This window comes from Nilaparvata lugens, chromosome X (genome assembly GCF_014356525.2).
Source record: "Nilaparvata lugens isolate BPH chromosome X, ASM1435652v1, whole genome shotgun sequence".
NCBI classification, from domain to species: Eukaryota; Metazoa; Arthropoda; class Insecta; order Hemiptera; family Delphacidae; genus Nilaparvata; species Nilaparvata lugens.
The window spans coordinates 9,607,297-9,632,068 of NC_052518.1; the positions used below are offsets into that span (position 1 = coordinate 9,607,297).

Genomic DNA, 24,772 nt, shown 5'->3' on the forward strand with positions numbered 1-24,772 from the left:
TATACTATATGGCCAAATATGGCCAACCTACTAAATAAACATGCGATAATATAATAAATAAAGTTTTTAGTAGAATGATAAATAGAAAACAAACAATCAATTTTCAACATCTTTTAAAATGAAATTTTCCATATTTGTTATTTAATAATACATTTCACTTGTCACGTATCTGACGTCCGAATAATTCTGATTTTTGTGTGTTGTAGGGCTTGTGTCTTGACCGTTAAAAACTCCTAAAACGGTGTACACACGTACGTTTGCCTCGGGTGAGCATACGTGTATGGGCTTGCATTCGCACGTGTGGACACTGTTCGCTGAGGCATGTGGGCGAACCGGAACCATGTCGGTATTTTGGCGTGCTGAAAGGCGCCTCGGGCGAGCATTGAATGTACGTGTGGACGCGATTTTGCCATACGGGTGAGGCAAAACGTAAACATTGAAGGCGTTATAACCTAATTCCAATGAATTAGGTTAATGAATGACAAATCAAATTGTGATCCAATAACTAATTGTAAATTGTAGGATTTTTGTAATTTTGTAGGATATGTGGATTGTCAAATATTTAAATAGAAACATGCATGGGATATGAAATTTGTATCATGATTAACAAATTTAGAACTGCATAATTTAGGTGAAAAAAGCTTCTATAAAGGGTTCCTACAAGAAAGTATAGCTCAAATATTATTTTACTGTGGCTATCAAATCATCTTATGTTTGTTTCATGTTATCAGAGTTGTTAATTGAAATTGTAATCTTCAATATGATATTATACGTTTTAGATAGCTAGGCTATCTATAAAGAGATTTATTCAAACTTTGAACTAGTATTCCCTTAAAGATAAATCTTGAAGCTAATCTTTTGGAGAATCTTGTTTTGTCATGTGTTTGAGCAGAGTTAGTTTAAAATGGGCAGCAATGTAGTATTTGATTCAATTTATGGCTAATCTCCTTAAAGAAGACTGTCAATTTTGTGAGACAGTGTTAAGTGCTTTGATTAGGTCATCAAAACTTCTGGAATTATTGTAGAAATTTTCTTTTTGGAAGAAAGTGATGATATCATTATTGTTTAGATAACTAGTTGAATTAGATTCAGTATATTAACAAGATAATGTTTTGACAACCTAATAAAGTTTGAACTGTCAATCTTATGTCATGTAGCAATTTATTTCCTTACTTTAACCTACAATCGTTCAACCCACCAACATCGTTTGTCAAGTTTTATTTTTGATTTTATTATATAAGTCATTGTAATAAAATGATACTGCTGCAATTTGTGATAACTATCTTCACTTCAATGATGGAATGACGCCATTGTTGTCATGTGGAAAATCTACATCTACCATGTCTTCGTGTCGTCTGCAAATCAGATAGCTTTTTGAACACCGAGGCATACGTGGATCGCGTCCACAAGGACGTACAGTGAATGTTGAGACATATGTACATACGATTGTTCGCGCGAATCTGTACGGACCTGTGTACAAGGCTTAACTCCAAAACTGTTTAAAACTCCAAAACTCCAAAACTGTTTTAGGATAGGTTAGCCTACATGTTGATTGACAACTTATCACAATTTTGAAAGTTTTTAAATTTCAAAATAAATTTACTTTTAATTCTTCTACAAAGTTGATATGTTTATGTGAATTGAATAAGGTGGACCATTTAACTACGAAATGTTCTATAAAGTTTATTTTATACTTCTTTGCCTAGTTACTAGACGATGTCTGGATTGTGTTTCAGGTATGTAAGCTTATGTTATTATTTTGTTTATATCAAGTAGATAAATTCTTATAAATTTTGCTATGGGTCTTGTAGCTACTGGTTATTGTTGAAATTATGTGATTTTGCATAATCCGATTCGGGAAGTTGGAAGGAATTTGAGCTAAAGTCTAGCTGGTCAGCTATCAGTCTATCACTGTTATCTCAGTTATTATTAAAGATGTCAACTCAATTTTTTTAAATGAAAGAGGGGTGAAAAATAAACCGTGCTATAATAGCTTATTTTGATTCAATCTAATTCAATTTTAATATTAAAAAAAGCTGTTTCAAAACTAACCTTACTTTGAAGAAACGACGATTCTAAATTATATTGATAACAGTAAATCTTATTACAATTTTCATTAAATTAATTACAATTTTAATGAAATAATACATAATAATTTCATCCAATTTCAGTTTAACTAATGATCAAATGATGAATTTAGGTTGGAAATAAACTTAGCATAAGTTGTTAATCAAGTCATAGTTGGTAATCAAAACCCAACAGAGTATCAATGTAGCAAGAAGATTCCCTAATAAAAATTACTAATATTATTCACGCTAGAAAGAGGAATGTTGTTCAATTTCTCTATAGGGCCTATTGATGTAGATTAATGTAATATTCTACTATGGAATGAATAGGCTAAAGCTGCGTTTACACCAAAGTTAATAACAAAATTCAATTACTTAATCCTAATAGATTCTAATAGATTGAACATAACTTATCATATGTGTTTGTCAAGATCCGTTCAATCTAATAGATTAAACTAATTTGGTGTAAACCCAGCTTAATACACTACCGGTAACTAATTCATGAAAGGAAAGACTTTTGAAAATAAATAGCCTAGGTCCACATAATGTTATGTAAAATGACATCAATACCCATATTATTTTAATCTTACTAATATTATTATATAATCATAATCTTATTATTAGAGTATATACCGAAGGTACAATTTCTTAGCGACGGCTCTAGCATAGACGCGCGTCTAGAGTCGTCGATTAGGAATTATACCTTTCGGCACAAAGTAAAAGAGCTGTACAGAAGCGAGGAATTTTCTGTTAATTTACAAGATGCATTGTATTTTATGGGAAGCACTGTCGAGCGTTATATGCAGCAAAACGCATGCTTCCTGTAAACAAGCGGAAAAAATTATGTTTGTAAAGTTTGGACCTAACGCTTGCCTTCTGTACGCCGTAACCTTACTATTTAGACACGTAATTGTTTATTTTAATGATTTTTCATTCAATTAGGAAGTTCCAATTCACCTATATTTGTTGTAATTACACTTTATTGTAATTGAGAAAAATAAATTTCATTACTTAGTCAGTTCTGTTATTATTTTTATAGATTTCAATTTATACTGCAGCAAACATGGAGCAAAGGATCAAATACAACTATCCAATCAAGGAGAAATTTGACAAAACCAGAGTTTCAGCCGCGCGATTTATACAAGTGGATTACTTCTAATAACAAAGAGGCTAACCATTCTGTAAGTTGAACCTACTTCAAATAGTTTTTCAACAAACGTAGGTTTTTTATTCATCGACGTTTCAACAGCTCTCTAATATTACAGTGAATTTCTTAAAATTACGTATTGCAACCAATTTATACAAGGGTGAATCAAATGAAAACCTTAAAACGGTTATATATAATCTATTTTCATAACTAAGTGAAACTTATATTTATAATTTTCTGAGATACTCTCCTTGAGTGATCTTCGTAAAATTGATGAGCTGGGAGATAACTCTAGATGGTTTTGTACGACCTGCAATTCTAGGTTAGGAAAGCTACGTGAGTGTAAAATTGATTTGAGTAGTCTTGTAGACTTTAATTAAGCCTACAAATTTAGTCAAGTTTCAGAGAAACTTAGTGTATTTGAACAGTATAGTATTAAATTGCATGAAAAGTTGGATACTATCTTGGCTTTATTATTAAACATAAAAGGTGACGAACTTGTTGACGGCGATTCAAATCCTAACATGACGGTTGGTTCTAATTTGAAACAACATGCTTCTTCTGACATCGACCGATCGAAAAGTCGAAAAAAATCGATAGTAACTATCGATCTTGTAGACAACACTCAGTTAGCCTCCACAAACAAAAAATCGACTTCTCGGTCTGCTAATCGATTTGCGAATAATGTGATATCAAGTGACTGTGAGCTGTGAGGTTATGATTCATAATACACAAAAACAGAAACAATCAGTGAGTGATTCTGAGAATGTTGTGAAAAATTATTCCTCATCTTTTCCGTCCTTGATTGTTACTGATAATATGGTTGAAAATAATACTACTGTTGAGAATATTGCTTGTACTCCAAATGACAAAGACTGGACTTCAGTGGTTAGGAAAAAAGGTAAACCCAGAAAAGAAACCCCTGCATTGAATGTTCAATCTTCTGTAATTGCTAAATTACATGGTAAAACCAATTTTAAGAAAAACAAAAACTTCATCACTGGTATTTTGGTTGGTGTAGAGGGTCTGTCAATTAGGGATCACAAAAAAATTATTTTTGTTTCAAGATTCACACCCACTACAACCTCCGAAAACGTGTCAGAATTTTTAAAGAATAAAAGAGTTAGTGATCTAACAGTGGAGAAACTTGTTTCAAATTATCCTGACTCTTATGCTTCATTCAAGATTGGTGTTCCTGAAAGTGAGTTTGATGTTGTGTACAAAGCTGACTTTTGGCCAAAAAATACCTACATTGCAAAATATTTTGCAAGGAAGCAAAGTGGCAACAACAGTTTAAACTTGAAGACCACCCAAAGAATAGTCAATACTTAGTTGATGGTTCTCTTAGTCAGTCAAATAGTAACTGTGAAGTAAATTTAAATGAGAGTAAAAAATCAAACTTGGTTGTAATTCATTGGAATACTCAAGGCGTTATTAACAAATTAGATGAACTTTATTGTCTATTGAACAAGTATAATGTTGATATATTTTGTATCTGTGAACATTGGCTTGCAGTGCATGAACTCTCAGTGATGGGATACAACTGCACTAGTGCTTATTGCAGACCTTCTGGGCGAAGAGGTGGAACGGCAATTTTTATAAAGAATGGTCTTGTTGGTGCTGAGATCTCCTACCTTATAGATCTGTCTGTTCAGCGGGTGTGTGAGATTTCTGCAGTCTTAATCAATGATCTAAATATTATCTGCATTGAAGTTTACAGAGTTCCAGAGGAGAGTAATTTTGAAAACTTTATTGATATTCTTTGTAGAATGCTGGACTTGCTCAATTGCAGGAATAAATCCAATGCTTCAGTCATCCTCTGTGGTGACTTCAATGTAAACATATTGTCTCAATCTAGTCATACTGTGATATTGAATAATTTATTACATAGCTTTAATCTTAATTTGATAGTCAATGAAGTAACGAGACCTGCCTATGTTGGACATGAATTAGGTTCATGCATAGATAATATAGCTTCATCTATTCATCGGGATAGAATTATTTCTGTAAAAGTTGAACCGATGGTAGTCTCGGATCATTTTGCCATCATTTTCCATGCTATGTTGGATCTGGATTCTAAAGTAACTTATAATTCTAATTACAAGTTTCAGAGTTCTAGGAAAATTATTAGGCCATTGACGTATTCAAATATTCCTTTATTCGAATCGCTGATTAGTATGATTAATTGGATTGAGATCTATTCTATTGATTCTTTGGAGGATAAATTTATGTTTTTCAATAGAAAGTTTTTAACTGCTGTTGAGCTATGCTTTCCTGTTAAGAATGTCATGTGCAAGAAAAAAAGCTGTTCCTACCTGTAAATGGTATAATGATGATATTAGACAATTAAAGGATGACTGTTTGCTTATGTGTGAGTTATTCAGACAATCAGGTTTTGGTTCATTACAAGGATAAGTATAATTTATTAAGAAACATATTCAAGAAGACTGTGAGGGAAGCCAAATTCAATTACAATTGTAATCGTGTGCTGACAGCTAAAAATAAACCCAAAGAATTGTGGTCTATTGTAAAAGAGAATCTGAACAAGAACGATTTAAAAGACAGTAAACAAAATGATTGCCTGACGGCAGGTGGTTTTAATGATTTCTTTATTGAAAGTGTTGGTAATATTGTTCAAAGAGTACCTACCTCTGTAAATGATATTTCTTATTATCTTGACATTCACAAACAAGATAATCCTGTATTAAATTCTTTCTCTTTTTCATGTATTACTATTGAGCAGGTGTATAATTCTATATTATCTCTCAGTAATAGTGCTTGTCTTGATGTTTACTATTTAAATTCATGTTTTATGAAATTGGCTGCACCATTTGTATGTGAAGTGTTGTGTTACCTTTTTAATATTTGTATTAAGGATGGTGAATTTCCTAAATGTCTGAAATTAATTAAAGTTATTCCTTTGTTGAAAAAGGGTTCATCTCTGGATTACAACAATTATAGGCCTGTTTCCATTATTCCTATAATTTCAAAGATATTTGAGATGGTACTCTATAAGCAAATCATAAGCTATTTTGAAAGTAATTCACTGTTCACAAATAGTCAATTTGGATATCGATCTAAAAGCACTCATGGTGCTATATCTGAATTCATGAAAAACTGTATTAACTGGCTGGATGGTAAGAACAAAGTTTCTAGTAGTTTTTATGACATGTCAAAGGTTTTTGACACCATATCTCATGAGATTTTGATAAAAAAAACTCCAGTTTTATGGGTTTGATGATGTGTCTATTAAGCTTATGTTTTCCTATTTAAGTGATAGATTTCAGACTTCTTTTAATAAGGGTTCTCTTTCTCATTTTTTGAAGGTTCAGACAGGTGTACCCCAGGGTTCCACACTTGGACCTATACTCTTCATTATTTATACTAATGACTTGCCAGCTGCTATAAGTAATGGAGATATTTTAAGGCTTTTATGTTTGCTGATGATCTGGCAGTCCAGGTTAAGTGTGAAAAGATTTTTACCAATTTGAATGTATTGGGGCAGATTAATGCAACTATTGAGGACTGGACAGCTGCTAACTTTCTTGGTCTCAATAAAGATAAGACCCAGTTGTTAGATTTTGACTTTGGTTGTAAGACAGATATTAGTTATGTCAAATTTCTTGGCATCACATTGCAGAGTAATAAGAAATGGGAAAATCATATTTTTTCATTGGGTAAGAAAATATCTAGAGGCATTTTCATGTTATGTAGATTAAGAAATATTGTTAGCATTGATGTGTTGGTAGCTGTATATTATGCTTACATTCAGTCACACCTGTTGTATGGTATTTTGGCATGGGGGAGAGATACCAATATGAAGAAACTTTTTGTTGTACAAAAAAGGGCCAAAAGGATCATTTGTAAAGTAGATAGTAGAGCACATTGTCGACCTCTGTTTAAAAAACTTAATATTATGAACTGCCTGTATAACTGCCTGCTAATATTAAAGAATGTGATATTAATAGTTTTAAGTTTTCCGTTAAAAAGATTCTAATTGACTGCTGTCCATATGGTTATGAGGATTTGTGGTGATGTCTGTGTATTTTCTTAACTGTGATATAACTGTTTTAAAAATGTTTATTATATTATATAGAATTTGCTTATCTTTGTCTTCTTTTGTATATATTAAGATGTGACTGTGATGACTATTAATGTTTATTGTTATATTTTAGAATTTGTTATTTAATTGTTGACTTTGTCTTGCATTTTTGTTAAAGTGTTCTGACAATAAATGAATCTTGAATCTTGAAGTGTTATGAAGTGTTCCACAGCTTTGGAAGTGCATGGATACCATGTTTGAATAATTGAAGAATTCTTTTGGATGTGCCTGAAGTCACTCGTGCTCCGCGGTCTTCACTTCTTCATCACTTTGGAAATGCTTTCCATTGCATCTTTAAGATTTCCGAACACATGAAAGTCACTAGGGGCGAGGTCTGGAGAATAAGGTGGATGAATGAGGCATTCAAATGTGATATTCTGGATAGTTTGAACCGAGAGACGGGCTGATGTGGTCGGGCGTTGTCATGCTGTAACAAAAAACATGAAAGGAGAAGTCCTCGCCATTTACTCCTGATTGCTGGTCGAAAATGATTTTCTAAGAGATTTGAATAAGAATTAATGTTTACTGTCATTCCCCTGTCAATGTAATGCTCCAAAATTACTTCGTTCACATCACAGAAGAGAGTCAGCAAGAGTTTTCCTGCTGATCGCTGATTTCGGAGTTTTTTTTATTTTGGCAATGAGCTATGGCACCATTCCTTTTCGTGTATCTGGTTGATGACAATGTTTGATTCTGGACAAACATGAATCACCATACTGTACTGTCATCCTGCGATGAATTTCCATTGGTTTGACACCTTCACTGCTCAAGAAACGAATGACTGATCGCTGATCTAATGCGGTGCATATTGATAGTGGGCGGCCATATTGTAATTGAAGTCACTGCTAATTGTGTGTAGCAAGGTCACTAACGCACCTAGTAGTCATTGTGTAAGCTTCAACGAACATCCCTGCCAACTACCGGATCAATCCTATAACTTAACGAAACTTTACAACACTTTTAAGGTTTTCATTTGATTCACCCTCGTATTAATAAAAACCATGCTGCGCTACCTTACTGTTAATTGGGAAAGCAATTAATTTATGTTTTTCGTCTTCCGTATTTTTAGCTTATTTATTATTCAATTTACAATAAAAATAACACACTGAATGAACTTACTGACTATTCAAGTCACGTGACCGGGAAGTGGCCGTTAGCAGGGAGAGATGATGTTTTATGCAAGCCCTGAGGATAATGCAAGACATTCACGGCCAAGTAACGCGCGATATTTTTCGCTTTATTTCGCTTTATCGACGCGGCAACAGCTTTTTCATTAATTTGACTGACAGGAATGTTCCTTTTTGAATTGCGCGTCGATATACGTGTAAGGTTTTTTGAAATTATTTTGCATTCCAAGGATAATATGATAGGAATAGGAATTTTCTCCTTAATTCAATACTAATATTAAATTATTTATTGCTTAATCAATGCATATAAAAATAAGAGGTAGAATGATTGTGTCGTTTTTGTCGTCAACTTGCAGTGATGAGTGATATTTCATCAGTGACCCTTAACTATGGTTATCATAATATTCATCTAGAAGTAACCTTGCTGATAATATGCGTAATAATATCGAGCTGGCTGGCTCAGGTCTGGTGTAAGAGTTTTCAGCTCGCACCTGATCAATTTCAGGGACTCTGACATGACATGACCTCATGACTGGTTTTGGGCAGCAGGGATCGACGACTTAACGTGTCCATCCGAAAAAGGGAGTGGCCCGAAATAGTTTATTTGTGCAACTAGTGCGCAAAGTGACAGTTTGCTGCTCCGAAAGAAACGTTTACGCCCGAGCCGTAGGCGAGGGCGGAATGGCTTCTTGAGTGCAGCAGAGGAACTTTGCTCACGTATTTCACATTAAACTTTTCCTACAGTTACCATTGAATATGAGATGTGGTTGATAAAATGATGGCTGAAATCCATCAAATGTTTGTGTGTGTGTGATGCTGTTATTAATAACAACCTTAATTCATTTAAAAATTAATAATCCAATTGAAGTTGAAAATTCTCAGCCAAAGTTCTCATTTCTATTCATTCAAGAAAAAAAAAACATAGAACAAAAAATTCGCATTCAAAATACACGCCAACAGTTGATTGGCTGAACCGACAAGCGCGCGACCTAGCGGGAAAATCGTACCTAAGTTTGTTTCATCAAGCTAAAAACTACAGAAACAGGATTCAGAAATTTAGACTTGCTCAAATTACCGAGAAAAATGCTCAAAGTGAACTGAAAAATATTTATAAAAATAACATAGACAACAGAGAATATTTATTGTAGTATTCTTATGTTTTTTATTCATATGGATATCGAACGGTAATCATTTAACCTCAAAATTCTAATTTTATAATGTATATTTGCTACTTTTCTCATTGCTTGCAGTTGAAATAATAATTATCAATAGAAAAGAACTATTATTTATTATTAAATGAGAAGAATTCGTAAACGATGATTATTCAATTATGATTTAGATGAACATTATTCTTGTTTTGGATTTCTAGATTGGGATTCTATCATAAATGTAGGGTAGCCATTGAAATGATTCTTATCTAAATCCTTAGACCAGTTATAGATTAGACACGGCCCATTGTATATTCATACTGAAAGTCGATGAAGCCAACATCTAACTGCCAAATCCGCCCACCTTGACGTCACAAAAGTTTGTTGTGTAGGTGTTTGTGGTGTTTAACTTACATTGTTGTTATGCAATGCATTGTTAGCTTGGTTGTGACGTCAAGGTGGGCGGATTTGGCAGTTAGATGTTGGCTTCAGAGGCTAGGCTTCCCATCGTGTCTATTCTATAAATGGTCTGAGTCTAAATCTAACCACAGTCATTGTTACCAACGTAATTTTTGTTTTCGTGCACTAATCCTCCATATAACCCACCAACTATTTTGTGTTGCCATGTTGCAAATCTGGAGTGCAGAAAAAATTTTCCCCGCACTAGAGCGGAAAAGTGATTCTTTGCGTTCTGTAATCAGTGCAGGAATGGCCACTTTTCAAGGTAACTGTAGGAAAAAAATATTTCCCGATCCAGGATTTAAACCCGGGCATCTGAATTATAAAGCCAGCATCTCATCTACTCGACTATGGCCACTCCACCTTGCTGATAATAATAACAAAATGATTATCTAGGCCTACTCTTGTAAGAAGTAATGGATTATCCTTTCAATCAATAGTTGCAAACTCACATTCAAAATTATTTAAATTTTCAAGAAAAAACTTCATAATAGAATATTTCAAATGGTATTAGTTGGTTAGTAGTGTAATAGTAAGTTAATGATAATAGCTTCATATAATACTGGGAGACGCAGGGAAACGAGAAGTTTTGAAATTTCTAAGAAACAATATTCATAAAACTAGTAGAATAGGTACTAATGGAATGGCATTTATTCATCATGCAATTTATGTTCATACAGTTGAAATGTCCAAATGTATCTCTTTATTTTAAAAAATGGCATTGAAAAGATTTGTTCACATTCGGGATTTATAGCCTGTTATGGGTGGTGCAAGAAAACTGGAAATTTTGAAATAAAGTCATTAACACTAATAAATTTCATAAAAGAAGTGGATTACCAATGGAATGACATGTATTCATTATGCAATTTATGATCCTCCAATCAAAATGTCCGAAAGTACTTAGTTTCTTTTTGAGATATGCTTAAAAAAAGATATGCTCACAATTAATTGGCTTTCGCAGTCTGTTATGGTATATAGAGCAAGGAACGGGATACATTGAAATAATGTACTTTCCACCAATAAATTACATACTAGCAAATTACTAATAAAATGTCATTCATCATGCCCTGCATAATCATTTTATTGGAAAGTCTAAAAATGCTTTTTTAATTTCTAAGATGACATAAGAAAGATGTGGTCTCATTCAGCGTTCACTTGAAAATCTATTTGCTGTGTGATATTTCAGGCAGGAACACAAGCAACCACCGCCCTAGAGCCAGTGGGCAGCCGAGCGACGACCCTGTCACAGTAGCCAAGTGCCCCCTGTAGCTGTCGCCGTCCCCAGGGGCCCGCGAGATGGATGGAGGCGGTGGGAATGCGAAATGAATAACAGACGCCCGGTGATGGTGAGAATACTGATGCTGGGTGAGTGCAATTTTTGTTCTAGAATGATCAAGTAATTATTAAAATAAACTGAAATTGAATGAATAGTCACGCTGAAGATAGAGGCCAGTATGACGAAAAGCGTCCGAAAATAACTTGGTATCTTGACATATAAATAATGTGAGCATTGAATTTTAGCAGGAAGCATGACTTGATTTCCATTTGATAGATGCTCCATTTGGTGGTGAAAATTGATGGAAAATAACTTGATGATAAGCACTAGTTGCTACTAACTTTCCGTCTCAATTTTCCTTGCCTATAATCGTTTTGGTTTTCATGACTTCAGTAGACTTTTCATAGAGAGATTCTCAGGTACAAGATGACAAATGGCAATACAAAGATGTAAGGGAATACATCCAATAACTCTAACAATAAATATTATATACTAATTAAGGTTTGGTGCAAAATTTAAGAAGCGGTTTGACTCAGTGGTTGCGCTATTAAGCCATCGCTTAGATACGTTGAGAATCATGCGTCTGCTACTCCCGTTGTAAGGGTGACCACTTGAGCCAACTCCTCTGAATATGATTCATGAGTAGGAAAATCGCTTCCTGGTGGTTCGGAAGCCTCCTAAAACTGTAGGTCCACTCATCTCTTATTAGCATCCGCCTCATTACCCACGCACAAGCTAACAGCTCATGTAGGCTTCGCCCTCAGCAAAAAATAAATAATAATAAGGATTGAGGATTGTAAGGTTTTTTCTGATAAAGGTTAATTGTATACTAGTAGTTCTGTAAACAGTAGACCTCGCGCTCAGTAAGGTACATTGACCTGTTGTTATGTTTTCTTAAAAATTAATACATAATTTATCAATTTAAAATGTCTAGAAAGAATCCTAAATAAAAATAGTGCTTCCTGTCCTATTGTACCGTGACGTGTCGTCCCGAAATGTGAGTGTGAGCGCTGTTATCAGGTCTGGCTGCCGTCGATACGCCAATCCAATCAACCCATCAGAGAACATTCTGTGTTGTCGTGTTGGCGAAAAATCGGTGTGTTGAAATCAAAAAATAAACTACCATAATGCAGATTTCCTACAAACTTTATTTCTCACTTTTCTTGATTTTAGAAATCAATTTCTTTTCAATAATATTTGTTGCAATCTTGATCATCAGATTAAAAAAGAAAAATGTTTCGATACTCTAAACTAGAATCATGGCCTCAGCTTATGGAAAGACAAAGCTAGTAGACAAGACTGTCTACTAACGTTGATGGAAAGATACATTTTCAAGATGTTCGATGTTTTTGAACGGGTAGTATTATAGTCCACTAGACAGCTGATTTATGATGAATAATCTATAGGTAATAATCTTACGGTAATATTGGCGTATGAAGGAGGCTCCTTTTTCCTTTTATATTATCCTTGAAATGCAAAATAAAAAGGAACGCAATTTAAAAAGGAACATACGTGTCAAATGAAAATCTATTACCACGTTTAGCTGTAAATGCGCAACATATAAACATATATAAACATTTAAAAATAAAGAGAAATGCCAAACTGTCGACTTGAATCTTAGACCTCACTTCGCTCGGCCAACCAGAAAATCATTTAATGTGAGGGTAAACAGAAAGCGGGAAAATTGAAGAGAAGTTAGGTATGATAGAATATGAGCTTGTGTCATTGTAGTTGAATCTTTTATTTGATTGTAGCACAGGTTCACCTTGCAGATCTCCGTTGCTGTTGGCAACTTTTTCTTTGTAGGATGATTAGGATAACAATAAAAAATAGCAATACACTTATATAATAACACTGAAATTTAATAAAACCTAAAAAGTAATAAAAATCTACGTTGACTTCACATTTTAGTTAAGCAGGAGTCCGTGTTGATTTCTACGCTATAATCTTATCTTTCAAATCTATTCTTATTTCTTATCATTTCAAAGTAATGTAGCAGTTCTTGAAAGAATGTAACCATTTTGTTCTAAATTTATCCAGGCTACTTTTATCTTTCTAAATGTTTGACTGTATTTCGTTGATGCATTCTTCAATGAGCAACAACTCCTTGAAAATAGGCGAACTACAGATCAGTCCGTAAAATATTAGACATTAAATTACTTAGGGTCCTTTACTTTGCCTATGTTCAATCGGTGCTGCAATATGGGTTAGTGGTATGGGGAGGAGCGTATGATGTTTTCATGAATAAAATTTTTACATTTCAAAAAATGATAATAAAAGCAATTCTTAATAAGCCAAGGGCTTTTTCTAGTAGTGAAACATTTGCCGAATTTAAAGTGATGACAGTACGTCAAATTTATATAAAGAAACTTCTCTATTATGCATGGATGAGGAAGGAGGAATTTACAGTGAATAATAACGTTTCTATGTATAACCTGAGAGTTACATCTCATAACATTTATAATATTAACTATTCAGATTTGACAATAGTGAGAAGACAATTGGGGTATCTTAGCTCAAAAATAATAATATAATGCCAAATGCATTGTCAGAATATCTTTCTAATAGGGGTAGACAGAGGATGGAACAGATAAATAAGTGGGTGATACAAAATTTTTTCTTCGACATCAGTCAAATATTATAATTACAAGACTAGTAATTTATTGTTAACTTCGATTTTTTTGTAGCTTTGATTATTAGTAAATAAATTTTTTATATTGTCTAACAGCTGATACTCTCACTCAGCGGTCAGGGTTTTGCCCTTGCTGGGTGGTGCCATGTAATTTTAATTTATATGTAAAATAGCATAATATATTAATATAATCTAGAATATTTCTTTTGTAAGTTTTTTTTATTTTGTATTTTGTTTTTATGGGCAATAAAGATGTTTAAAAAAAAAAAAAAAATATGTTATACTAACATTTGCCGGCGCATTTTGACTCAATGATATCCTCAGCTCCTCTGGATATTGTAGTATTAAGCGAGTCTTGACTCAAACCTAGTTTACAATCGTAAGCTTTTTGTATTCCTTAATATTTTCTCTTAGAAACGAACATTTATAAAGGTGGCGGGGGAGTGATTATCTATTTAAGATACTCTTTTCCGGCCCTGAGTGGTAATGTCTCCGAAGTGGTAATATATCTCATTCTCCCGAATTCCTTCTAGCTTCTACTTGATGTGAGAGTGGGCGCTGAGTCCGTTTTGATCATTGGTGTTTATCAGCCGCCAAGAGAGGGAGTCTCCTCACATTAGAGGATGCTTTAGCTAAAGTTATGCAATGATATAACCACATAATTTATAATTACGTAACACCTAGAGATGTGTAGTTCGCGAACGAACTAGTTCAAATGAACTACTCCAGAGTGTGAACTATTCACATCAGTCGGTCGTTCAGGCGAACTACAGTTCAGTTTGGCTTGGCTTGGTACTGGGTAAAATCAAAATGTCGTAGCTATGATACGTACTACGCAGAGTCACAGACTATACACACAGTTCATAGTTCACCTAGTTCACCTAGTTCACAACAGTTCATAGTTCAATAGCTCCTTTGGTCATAATTGGTTTTATTATATGTCTGAACTATTAGCTCAGCTGACATTCCGATAGTTCAATAGTTCCTTTGGTACTAATTGATTTGTATGTCTGAACTATTCTGAACTAGCTGGCGTTCGTCACCACTTGCCATTGCAGTTGCCTGCTGTAAGATAATATTATTAGAGAGAGATAATATCTATACATTTATAGAAATCCAACAAGAAGAAGACAGACAATCAGAAACATCTTCAGGTAAGGCTTATTTAAATCCTATTAATAGTTTATTAAAATTACATAACAACAAGTTTGGTAAGAGGGAGTTTGCCATAGGAAAACTATTTAATGGCCTATTTTATAGCCGAATCAACTTAACTGGTAAAGATCATTGTGTCATGATAGGGATGATGATGATAGTACATCAGCTGATCAAGGCTTCCGTAATGTTTTATAAAAGCAAAAAAGACATACATAAAATGCAAAGTAGGTACTGTACTGTTAATGCATATGGAATAAGGTTAGGTTTAAATTATAATTTCAGCAAGTTATTTTGGAGATCTGCAAAAAGTAGAAACCAATACGAATCTGGAAAAACAAACAATTCAAAGATATTGTTTCAAATGGACTGTTTAATAGAATAAAAGATAAATTAGAACTATAGATAATTGGACCTCTGGAACTAGGTTAGGTTTGTATTATCATTCAAACATGATTATTTTCATGTTATCTAGTTTCAAATTGATATTTTAATAGAATAAAATATAAATTCATTCAATCTGTATAGAAAGAAACTATTTTATATGATAGGCCCACTATTTTGTATGTAATTGCATTTCTCACCAAACTAATTTATAAAATTGATTGGTAGTAGTGTTATTAGAATGGTAAGTTACGGTAAGAATGGTAGTTTATCTTTAGACTTACTAATTTTGTACTAGATTATTGTATCCTGTCTTCTAAATAAGATCCACAAAATATTTATACTTTATAAAAAATTTAATGGCATTCTATTGGTTTATTTTTCAAATTATGTCTTCTAGGCGCTCTAGTGATATATGGTACCACTTTATTGATAAGGCGGCCAACCGTGCAGAATGCAAATACTGCAAGAGTATCCTCAGTATTGCAGCAGGGTCTCTTGGAAATTTACGGAGGCATTTGAAAACAAAGCATCCAACAATACCAATTGAGAGGACTTCTAGCAGCACTCCATCCCAGGTTAGGGCTGGGACATCTACATCATGTGAACGCTCCCGTTCACCTTCTACATCATCCACTGATATTACGGTATCTGATTCACATGTAGAGTCTACATCTTCTACATCCATGGACAATCTACATCCTTCTAGACCACAACACTTACAACAGCATGGTAATCAATCCTCACTCACAGATTTTATTACTATTGCAAAGCCAATGTCTGTGAAAAGAAGTCAAGCAATTGATATTCAATTGCTAAAAATGATATGCAAAGAGTATCATCCATTTAGTTTAGTTGAAGATCGTGAGTTTAAAGAATTTGTCACAATGCTAAATCCGAGTTATAAACTCCCAAGCCGAAAAACATTATCGGAAAGTTTGCTGCCACAACTCTATTCAAATTTGGTGGCAGATGTGAAAAAGAAACTGGCAGATTCACTAGCTGTAGCTCTGACAACTGATGGTTGGACTTCAATCAATAATGAAAGTTTCATTGCGATAACAGCACATTATATTAATAGTGATTCCAAGCTATGCAGTAGTTTGTTAGGTGTCTTTGAATTCCATGCAAGGCACACGGCTGAAAACCTAGCAGAAATCATTAAGGATAAATGCCAGGAATGGGAAATTTCAGAAAAAGTGGTTGTCATTGTAACTGACAATGCTGCAAATATAGTTGCAGCAGTAAATACAAACTGGAAGCACATACCTTGCTATGCGCATACACTTAATTTAGTGGTGAAATCAAGTATTTCACCAATTTTTTCAATTGTTGAAAAATGCAAAACACTAGTCCAATTTTTCAAAAAAAGTAGCCATGCTTTGTCAAAACTCCATGAAACCCAAAAGCAGATGGGTTTACCAGAGCTGAAACTCATTCAAGATGTGCCAACAAGGTGGAATTCCACCTATGACATGCTCAAAAGAATTGTGAGTAACAAAGAGCCAATGTTATCCACACTAGCAGTTCTAGGGTATGATGAGGTTAAGCTTTCTGCTGATGAGTGGAATATTGTGCAACATGCAATTGATATTTTGGAAGTTTTTGATGAAGTAACAAAAGAACTCAGCTCAGAGCAAAGTGTTACTTTGTCAAAAACTATAGTCCTATCACGAAATTTATACAATTTTGTAAGTAGAATGTTACAAAGTCAGAATTTGCCATCCCTTGTAAAGGAAATGTGCAATAAGCTTATAAAGGAGGTAAATGACAGGCTTATTGCCAAGGAACAGGTTTTTATCCCTGAAAGCACATTGCTAGACCCCCGATTCAAAAAGTCCGCTTTTAAAAACTCGAGTAAATTTGATGCTGTGTATCAGGCATTGGTGGGAAAAATTCAGGCACAAATGAATACTCCCCATCAGTGTGATCCCCTGCCACAAATGCCCAAGCCTAGCAGTTCAAAAATATGGGCTGAGTTTGATAAGGAGACAGATATTTTGAGGGCCAGACAAAACCCAAGAGCTGCCAGCATAGTAGAAATAGACAAATATTTGGCAGAACCACTGTTGGATAGAAATGCTGATCCCCTCATTTGGTGGCAGCAAAGAAAATTGATATATCCAAATATCTATAAGTTAATGGTGGAAAGGTTGTGCATACCTGCAAGCTCAGTTCCTTGTGAAAGGATTTTCTCAAAGGCAGGTCAAGTATTAATAGAAAGAAGAAGCCGTTTGAAAGGGACCAAAGTATCAAAAATGCTCTTCATTCAATACAATTCTTGAATAAGATATAATTTTGATTTGATTTCAATGCTAGTAGGCCTACCATAATTTTATATTTTGAAAGTTTAGATATAAAGTTTAGTTTATTGTATGTGAAAATTAATATTCTGTTTGTTCCATATTTTGTATTAACATTTGACATTTGAAAGTATAAATGATATAAAATTCATATAGCATTAATACAATTTTTCATAAGAGTAAGGAATCATGATAATTTTTTGTAAGTTTGGATTATATTAGAAATAGAGTTTAGTTTATTGTATGTAAAAATTAATATTATGTTTGTTTGCTTATATTGCTGGTTTTTGTGAAAGTATAAATAATTAATTCAACATTAAAACAATTTTTTATAAGAGTGAGGAATCATGATTATTTTTTGTAAGTTTGGATTATATTAGAAATAGAGTTTAGTTTATTGTATGTAAAAATTAATATTATGTTTGTTTGCTTATATTGCTGGTTTTTGTGAAAGTATAAATAATTAATTTAACATTAAGAAATAGAGTTTAGTTTATTGTATGTGAAAATTATATTCTGTTTGTTCCATATTTTGTATTAACATTTGACATTTGAAAGTATAAATGATATAAAATTCATATAGCATTAATACAATTTTTCATAAGAGTGAGGAATCATGATTATTTTTTGTAAGTTTGGATTATATTAGAAATAGAGTTTAGTTTATTGTATGTAAAAATTAATATTATGTTTGTTTGCTTATATTGCTGGTTTTTGTGAAAGTATAAATAATTAATTTAACATTAAGAAATAGAGTTTAGTTATTGTATGTGAAAATTAATATTCTGTTTGTTCCATATTTTGTATTAACATTTGACATTAATTGAAAGTATAAATGATATAAAATTCATATAGCATTAATACAATTTTTCATAAGAGTAAGGAATCATGATAATTTTTTGTAAGTTTGGATTATATTAGAAATAGAGTTTAGTTATTGTATGTAAAAATTAATATTATGTTTGTTTGCTTATATTGCTGGTTTTTGTGAAAGTATAAATAATTAATTTAACATTAAAACAATTTTTTATAAGAGTGAGGAATCATGATTATTTTTTGTAAGTTTGGATTATATTAGAAATAGAGTTTAGTTTATTGTATGTAAAAATTAATTTAACATTAAAACAATTTTTTATAAGAGTGAGGAATCATGATTATTTTTTGTAAGTTTGGATTATATTAGAAATAGAGTTGAGTTTATCGTATGTAAAAATTAATATTATGTTTGTTTGCTTATATTGCTAATTTTTGTGAAAGTATAAATAATTAATTTAACAATAAATAATTTTCTGTTAGTGAGGAATCATGATTGTTATTCTTTCAATTCCTAACCAACAGTCCCAGTTTCGATGACATGTCTGTTTCTTATAAACTTATATCTATTTTAAATTGTTAAAATGTTTCATTATCAACTTATCTTTAGTTTAATAATAATAATAAGTGGAAGCTATTTCGACTTGTTAACTTGATCTAGTCTAGAGTTGCAACAATGCAGTGCAATGAAGCTAAACTGCTAAATGTAGTCCAATCACACATTAATTTTAAAATGTGAACTAGATAGTTCAATTGAACTAGTTCCTTAAACTAGTTCACTTTAGTGAACGAACTAAGGAGAGATAGTTACGTTCAATGAACTACTTTGCCCATCTCTAGTAACACCTCATCAGATAACTTGATATGCTGAAATTACGACAAAGACTAAAGTACTCAATACTATGTGAAACCTACAAAATAAATTGTACTGGTCCGGAATATTTGAGAAAAATACTTGTATCTTTCACATAGGTTCATCAGAAGGACACTTGGTCTCACCGCTGCTTTCTCTAGATACCGTTGGATAATCTCTATCAGAGTTGAAAATTCTCAACAAAGGAAAAAAGTGAGTTTGATTGGTCTCGAACCCGCAATCTATGTTTGATTCATGAGTCGCGTGTACGCTAAAGATTCTCTTGGAGAAAGCTCTGTTTGGATGGACTTTTGTTGCGTAAACATTGAACCGTGAACATTGAACCGCAGTATGAATAAATTTGTTTTAATTATTACATTTAAAGTGCTTGATTGAAAACAATGAAAATAAGAGTATTTGAACAAACGAAATTAACACTTGAAAAGTAATGTTGTCTGTTTATGTAAAGAGTTTGTCACATTTTATACTCTGAAATTGTTATATATAATTTCATTATAATTCTCATAATGTGTAATAGATTGCATAAAATTGTTATTAAAAACTCTATTTACTAAATACCCTGTCTTGAGCTTTTATAATAATTTTACCTGTGTCCGTTAGGCTGTACGCTCGATGTCGATTTTGTTTCTAAAGGTGAGTACAGACTTTCATGCATTGTTTTCAATTGGAGTGCGCATACCTATCTGCATCGTATAGGCATGCGCACTACAATTGAAAACAATGCATCAAATCTAATCGTCCGATGCGTGCCGTCCTATCAGTTTATGCTTATTATGTATGTATCTTACTGTTTCTGTACAAATACATATATAAGAATAGCATCAGCTGATTAAAAGTGAAATGCGCGTGTTCGTGGCGCATTACTGTACGCACCTTTATAAGTGGTAGATTGTACACCATCAAATATATATTACTATTATTATTCGTCGCATTATACCGCATTGAATGTTCTCAACGGTGTTCGAAACCATGCCAAATGGTTTTTCCTCCATGAGAGGAAATGGTTCTCGTTCTACAAAGTGTAGCTGTCATCATAATAAAATTATGAAATTAATGGTAAATGTCTGAATGAGAACCGGAGAAAATATCATAGCACACTCTCAATAAATACGAAAACGGACATGCATCCTTCAGGGTAACAATGATCTCACTAAGACGGAATATTCTTCATAATGTACTATTCTTAAAAATTTACTGCCGCATCCGTTATTTCCCTTATACTGCTGTAATATCCATTGACAATTATTTGCAAATGTAACACTAGACTTCCAGCTCGAACATCTTTCGCTCCTGCATTATTTTTTAGATCATTCTTGTAGAGATAGATGATTATGTTATCAGATGGGCAACAATCATTGAATCGTCGGTCCCGACTGATAGTCGTGAGGCTCATTGACGACGTAAATTAAATACCTATTTATGCAAGATGGAACTTCCGTCAGGGATCCCCACCTATAAAGCCATTCGATTATAATAACTAACTACATTATTCACATAATTCCGTATTTAATACGAAAAAATGATACCATTATTTCTAAATATTATTTGAATTATCCTGCAACTAATTTAATCTTATTCTCTTATTGACAGGGTTGTATGATGATAAGAATGCAATTTATTCTTGAATGGTACTTCCACAAAATCATTGATTAAAACTTTCATTTTAACCTTTTAGTTTGTCCTTCGCAAGATATGGATTTTAATAATTGGGAAAGGGTAAGTATACAAGTTTTAGTTTACCTTTTATATGTCTTGATTATTTATGTAGGACAATACAGTAAGAATTTTATTCAATCGAGAAAATGGTTGGATACTCTTGGCAATTCATTGATGACTCACTTTCAGAGGTCCAATAGATTAGTTAGTAACCCTGGCGAATTATTTTGTTATTACATTAAATACAATTACTTGTGGAAAGAATAACAGCCTTGAATCCAAAACTGTTCCTATTCCAATTTGAACAACACTCAGTCCAAAAATATAGGTTATGAGAGCCACATTTTAAAATGAACAATTTACATCACCATACCAAGAAAACAACTTTCGTATTTTGAAATAGTTGATATATTAACATAATAGAATAAGATTGAAATAACAATTAAATAATTGAGAATGTCCAAAAGTCCTAATAACTTGAAAATTTATTGTGAAGCACATTGCCTACTTGGCGCCTTGCAAATTTGGTATTTCAGTTGAACCCACCTCTATACCTGACTATTAATTTTGAAATCAAACGCTTGAAGATTGGTAAGTTTTCAGGAAATATAGTTAAGATCCAAAAATATCGTAGCATGGATTTGAAGGATTTTCTATTATTGTGACATGAAACATTTTACCGACCTGTGTTATTTTCTATGAACGTGTGATGCACATTTAATTGCCTACCTACTTAGCGCCTTTGCACGACATATGTATTCCCATGATGTTGGATGATGCATGTCCGACGTGTACGCGTCATTGTGTCATCCTAATAGTACTTATATAAGACCCAATCACAAAGAATTATTACAATTTTGAAATGAATATGTTAAGCAGGCACTTGACAAGTGAGGCAACAAGATATTAAACTAGTGTTACATATGTATTTCCTGAACTTTTATACCACCAGTAACATTAAATACTGTATTGATTTAAGTGAAAACAAGATTAGTGATATGGATTCACTTTCAGAAATCTTATTATTATTGAATAAGTTGGCATTATTTAATCACAGATCTAACTTAGTCTATGATATAATCCATGGACCTTATCAAGTTGCTAATAGAGTTTGCGAGCCAGTTGAAAAGCCAGGCCAGCAATCCAGGGAAAAGCCTCCACTTTTTCTTTATTAGAAACGCTGAATTCGAAAGGCAAATAGCAAGAAAAGATCTATAAAAATGTGCTGGGTGCAGACCAGGGTCCATACGGTGTAGGAGTTTAGATAATAGGAATTTTAAGCTCAATCCAATATTAATTAACAGCCATAGCGAGTTTTTTCTAGTTTCAATAATAATTAAAGTTAGTAAACTCTGTCCGCGTGATTATTAGCATAATATTATTACATATTGTTTAACAGTGAACGTAAAGTAAAATAAATTGTTTACCTTTCCTCTCCTAGAGTTGTAATAAATCACAGCCATCAAAACCAGTAGGTACCTCTTTCTTCTCATTTCCTTTGTATATTACAAATGCCAGTTCTTATTCGTATGGTACGGTAACACATGGCACAGTGGTGACAGGAAATACCTTATTCATCTCTCCTTTAGAAATGCTTATGCAAATTTTAGTAGCCTCAGTAGGGCAAGGAATGTGAAATTTATGTTGTTACAAATAGGCCTACGGTCTTTTTTCACAATCATACAAATATTTTTCTCCTGCTATAAAAAGGCATTAACATAGGGAGTGAAAGAAGTGTAATGGCAAAAAATGACATAAATTTTCTAATTAAGTAGCCTATTTTATCAGGGCTACTTGTTAGTTGAAAATAATTTTAAAGTAGGCTACCCTTTTTTAAACTTGATCATATAAAATACAATAAATAATTTCGAAATATGTTGAATCCATAATCAAGTTTCTCTTAAGAAAAGTTCAAGAAAAACTTGATAATGGATCCAACATTCCGAACTAGTTGTTAGGTATTGTATTTTATATGAAAAAAGTTGTTTTCATAAAAAAGGTGTTATTTTACAACTAACATAAAAAAAGATACCATACCGTAATTCAACATTGCACTTTCCATACGTACCGAATCAACATCCTCTGCTTCTCCTCATACAATTTAGAAGAAAAATTAGAGTTAATTAAATATTGAGTAAGGACATCTCCTCAATGTAATTTGTGCCAAGAAGTGGATTTCTTTCCAAGGAAGTGGAAGTGGCACTTGCGTGAGTAAAATAAGATTTCATTAAAATCACTTGAACGAAAGTGAAAGGAGAAGCTTACTTACATCCCTTGGAAATTTTTACAAAAATTTAACACACAGTGTCATATTTTAAGTGTAACTATATGTAGTTACACACTCATATATTTTTATAAATATTGTATTAGATTGAACATATTATAACTTATTGACAAGCATAGTATATGATGTGATCATGTCCATTTCAAGTTTCATTTCTGGTAAAATTCATGGCGGCGAAAAATGTACCTCCAAACATCGATGTGTGTTTAACTGGCTTCGAATATCAATGTTTATTGCAGAACCTAAAAAGTGCTTTTCTTAGAAAAATGTACTATTAAATCATAATATTACTCTGAGATCCTTCATAATTTTCTCTTGGAAATTGTTTCGAAGTATGAGTAGAAATAAACAATAAATCATACTAAAAATAGCTACGGTACTAACTTCATAATTTAATTTCTTAGGACCAAGACACACGAAGCGTTTTCAGACGAGTGGGCAGGTCAGAAATTCTCCGATTGGGTTGGCGTTCGGGAATCAGCCAATCAGAGAGCTTTCTGTCCTGACGACTCGTCTGACAATGCTTCATGAGGCTTGGCCATGTTCTTCCTTATTATTCTTCAATTTGTTATAATTCAACTTCTTAGTTTCCTAAAAAATGCATTTTTCTTACCTAACGGGTTTTTTGAACTGATGACTCCAAGTGATGGAAAAAATCGAAATCGATCATTACTAGAATTATAATTATCAGCTTCTCAGAAAATTTATAGGAAATGAAGTCAATTAAACTATTCTTTTCCATTCGGAAGGTGAAAAACTGGACGGGAAATTTTGAGTAAGTAAACTGAAGAAGAAAACGTGACCCATCACTTTATATGGTTTACAATGTATGTGAAAGATCTCGTCATCTTCTTCACTTATTATAAATTATTGCCCATGTTGCTTTTCCCGCACGGGCGAAATCGTGTAATGTTAATGTACGGTACCTGCAGGCTAAATATCCAGTAACATTTTCCATTTAATAATGATATTATGTGACAGGTTTACATAGAATTCTATCATACCATCACAGGTCCTGTTCACATAACACTGATACTACAAATTGAATTGTATGATTTTGGAACATGTTCTTCACATCTTCAAAATCAAACATCCCTAATCACTTTGCACATAGGTAGAAGGGTAGCTTCCACTAGCTGCGGCAAGAACGCGTGATTGGAAATTTAATGTACATTTCTTGAGTTCGGGACTTTTCTCATTCCGCGTTACCTTGTCAGCTCTAGTTGAAGCTACTATTGTTCCTGTAGGCAGGCAGCTTCAAAACACTCAACTTTTTTCAATTCTCTACGTGCTTAAATATGTATTCATTCAACTGAAGTCAGTGAACTGTATTGTATTGCTACAAT

General features: G+C 33.0%; 3 protein-coding genes across 4 annotated transcripts in view; 2 read left to right on the plus strand and 1 right to left on the minus strand.

The window, feature by feature from the left end:
- The window catches only part of LOC111055865 (gastrula zinc finger protein XlCGF57.1-like), a 45,737-nt gene that overhangs the window by 3,517 nt on the left and 17,448 nt on the right, over nucleotides 1-24,772 (minus strand). The window lies entirely within an intron of this gene.
- Nucleotides 1,530-19,659, plus strand: LOC120354765. 2 transcript variants are annotated; one of them, XM_039442374.1, is made up of 4 exons: nucleotides 1,534-1,736; nucleotides 3,106-3,247; nucleotides 11,236-11,414; nucleotides 19,585-19,659. In XM_039442374.1, the coding sequence occupies exons 1-3, from the start codon at nucleotides 1,717-1,719 to the stop codon at nucleotides 11,299-11,301; spliced, it is 228 nt and encodes a 75-aa protein (XP_039298308.1). In that variant the 5' UTR covers nucleotides 1,534-1,716; the 3' UTR covers nucleotides 11,302-11,414; nucleotides 19,585-19,659. The 2 variants fall into 2 exon arrangements, with proteins under 2 accessions (XP_039298307.1, XP_039298308.1); XM_039442373.1 differs by lacking the exons at nucleotides 11,236-11,414; nucleotides 19,585-19,659 and adding an exon at nucleotides 6,540-7,294 and having other exon boundaries at nucleotides 1,530-1,736.
- Nucleotides 15,840-18,303, plus strand: LOC120354763 (E3 SUMO-protein ligase ZBED1-like). The gene has a single exon (XM_039442365.1). The coding sequence runs from the start codon at nucleotides 15,856-15,858 to the stop codon at nucleotides 17,779-17,781; it is 1,926 nt and encodes a 641-aa protein (XP_039298299.1). The 5' UTR covers nucleotides 15,840-15,855; the 3' UTR covers nucleotides 17,782-18,303.

Coding starts and splice junctions, on each gene's coding strand:
- LOC120354765 (XM_039442373.1), top strand. CDS start 1,717: ATGTCTGGATTGTGTTTCAG. Junction 1,737..3,105: donor ATGTCTGGATTGTGTTTCAG/GTATGTAAGCTT, acceptor TTATTTTTATAG/ATTTCAATTTATACTGCAGC. Junction 3,248..6,539: donor ACAAAGAGGCTAACCATTCT/GTAAGTTGAACC, acceptor CATTTTTTGAAG/GTTCAGACAGGTGTACCCCA.
- LOC120354763 (XM_039442365.1), top strand. CDS start 15,856: ATGGCATTCTATTGGTTTATTTTTCAAATTATGTCTTCTAGGCGCTCT.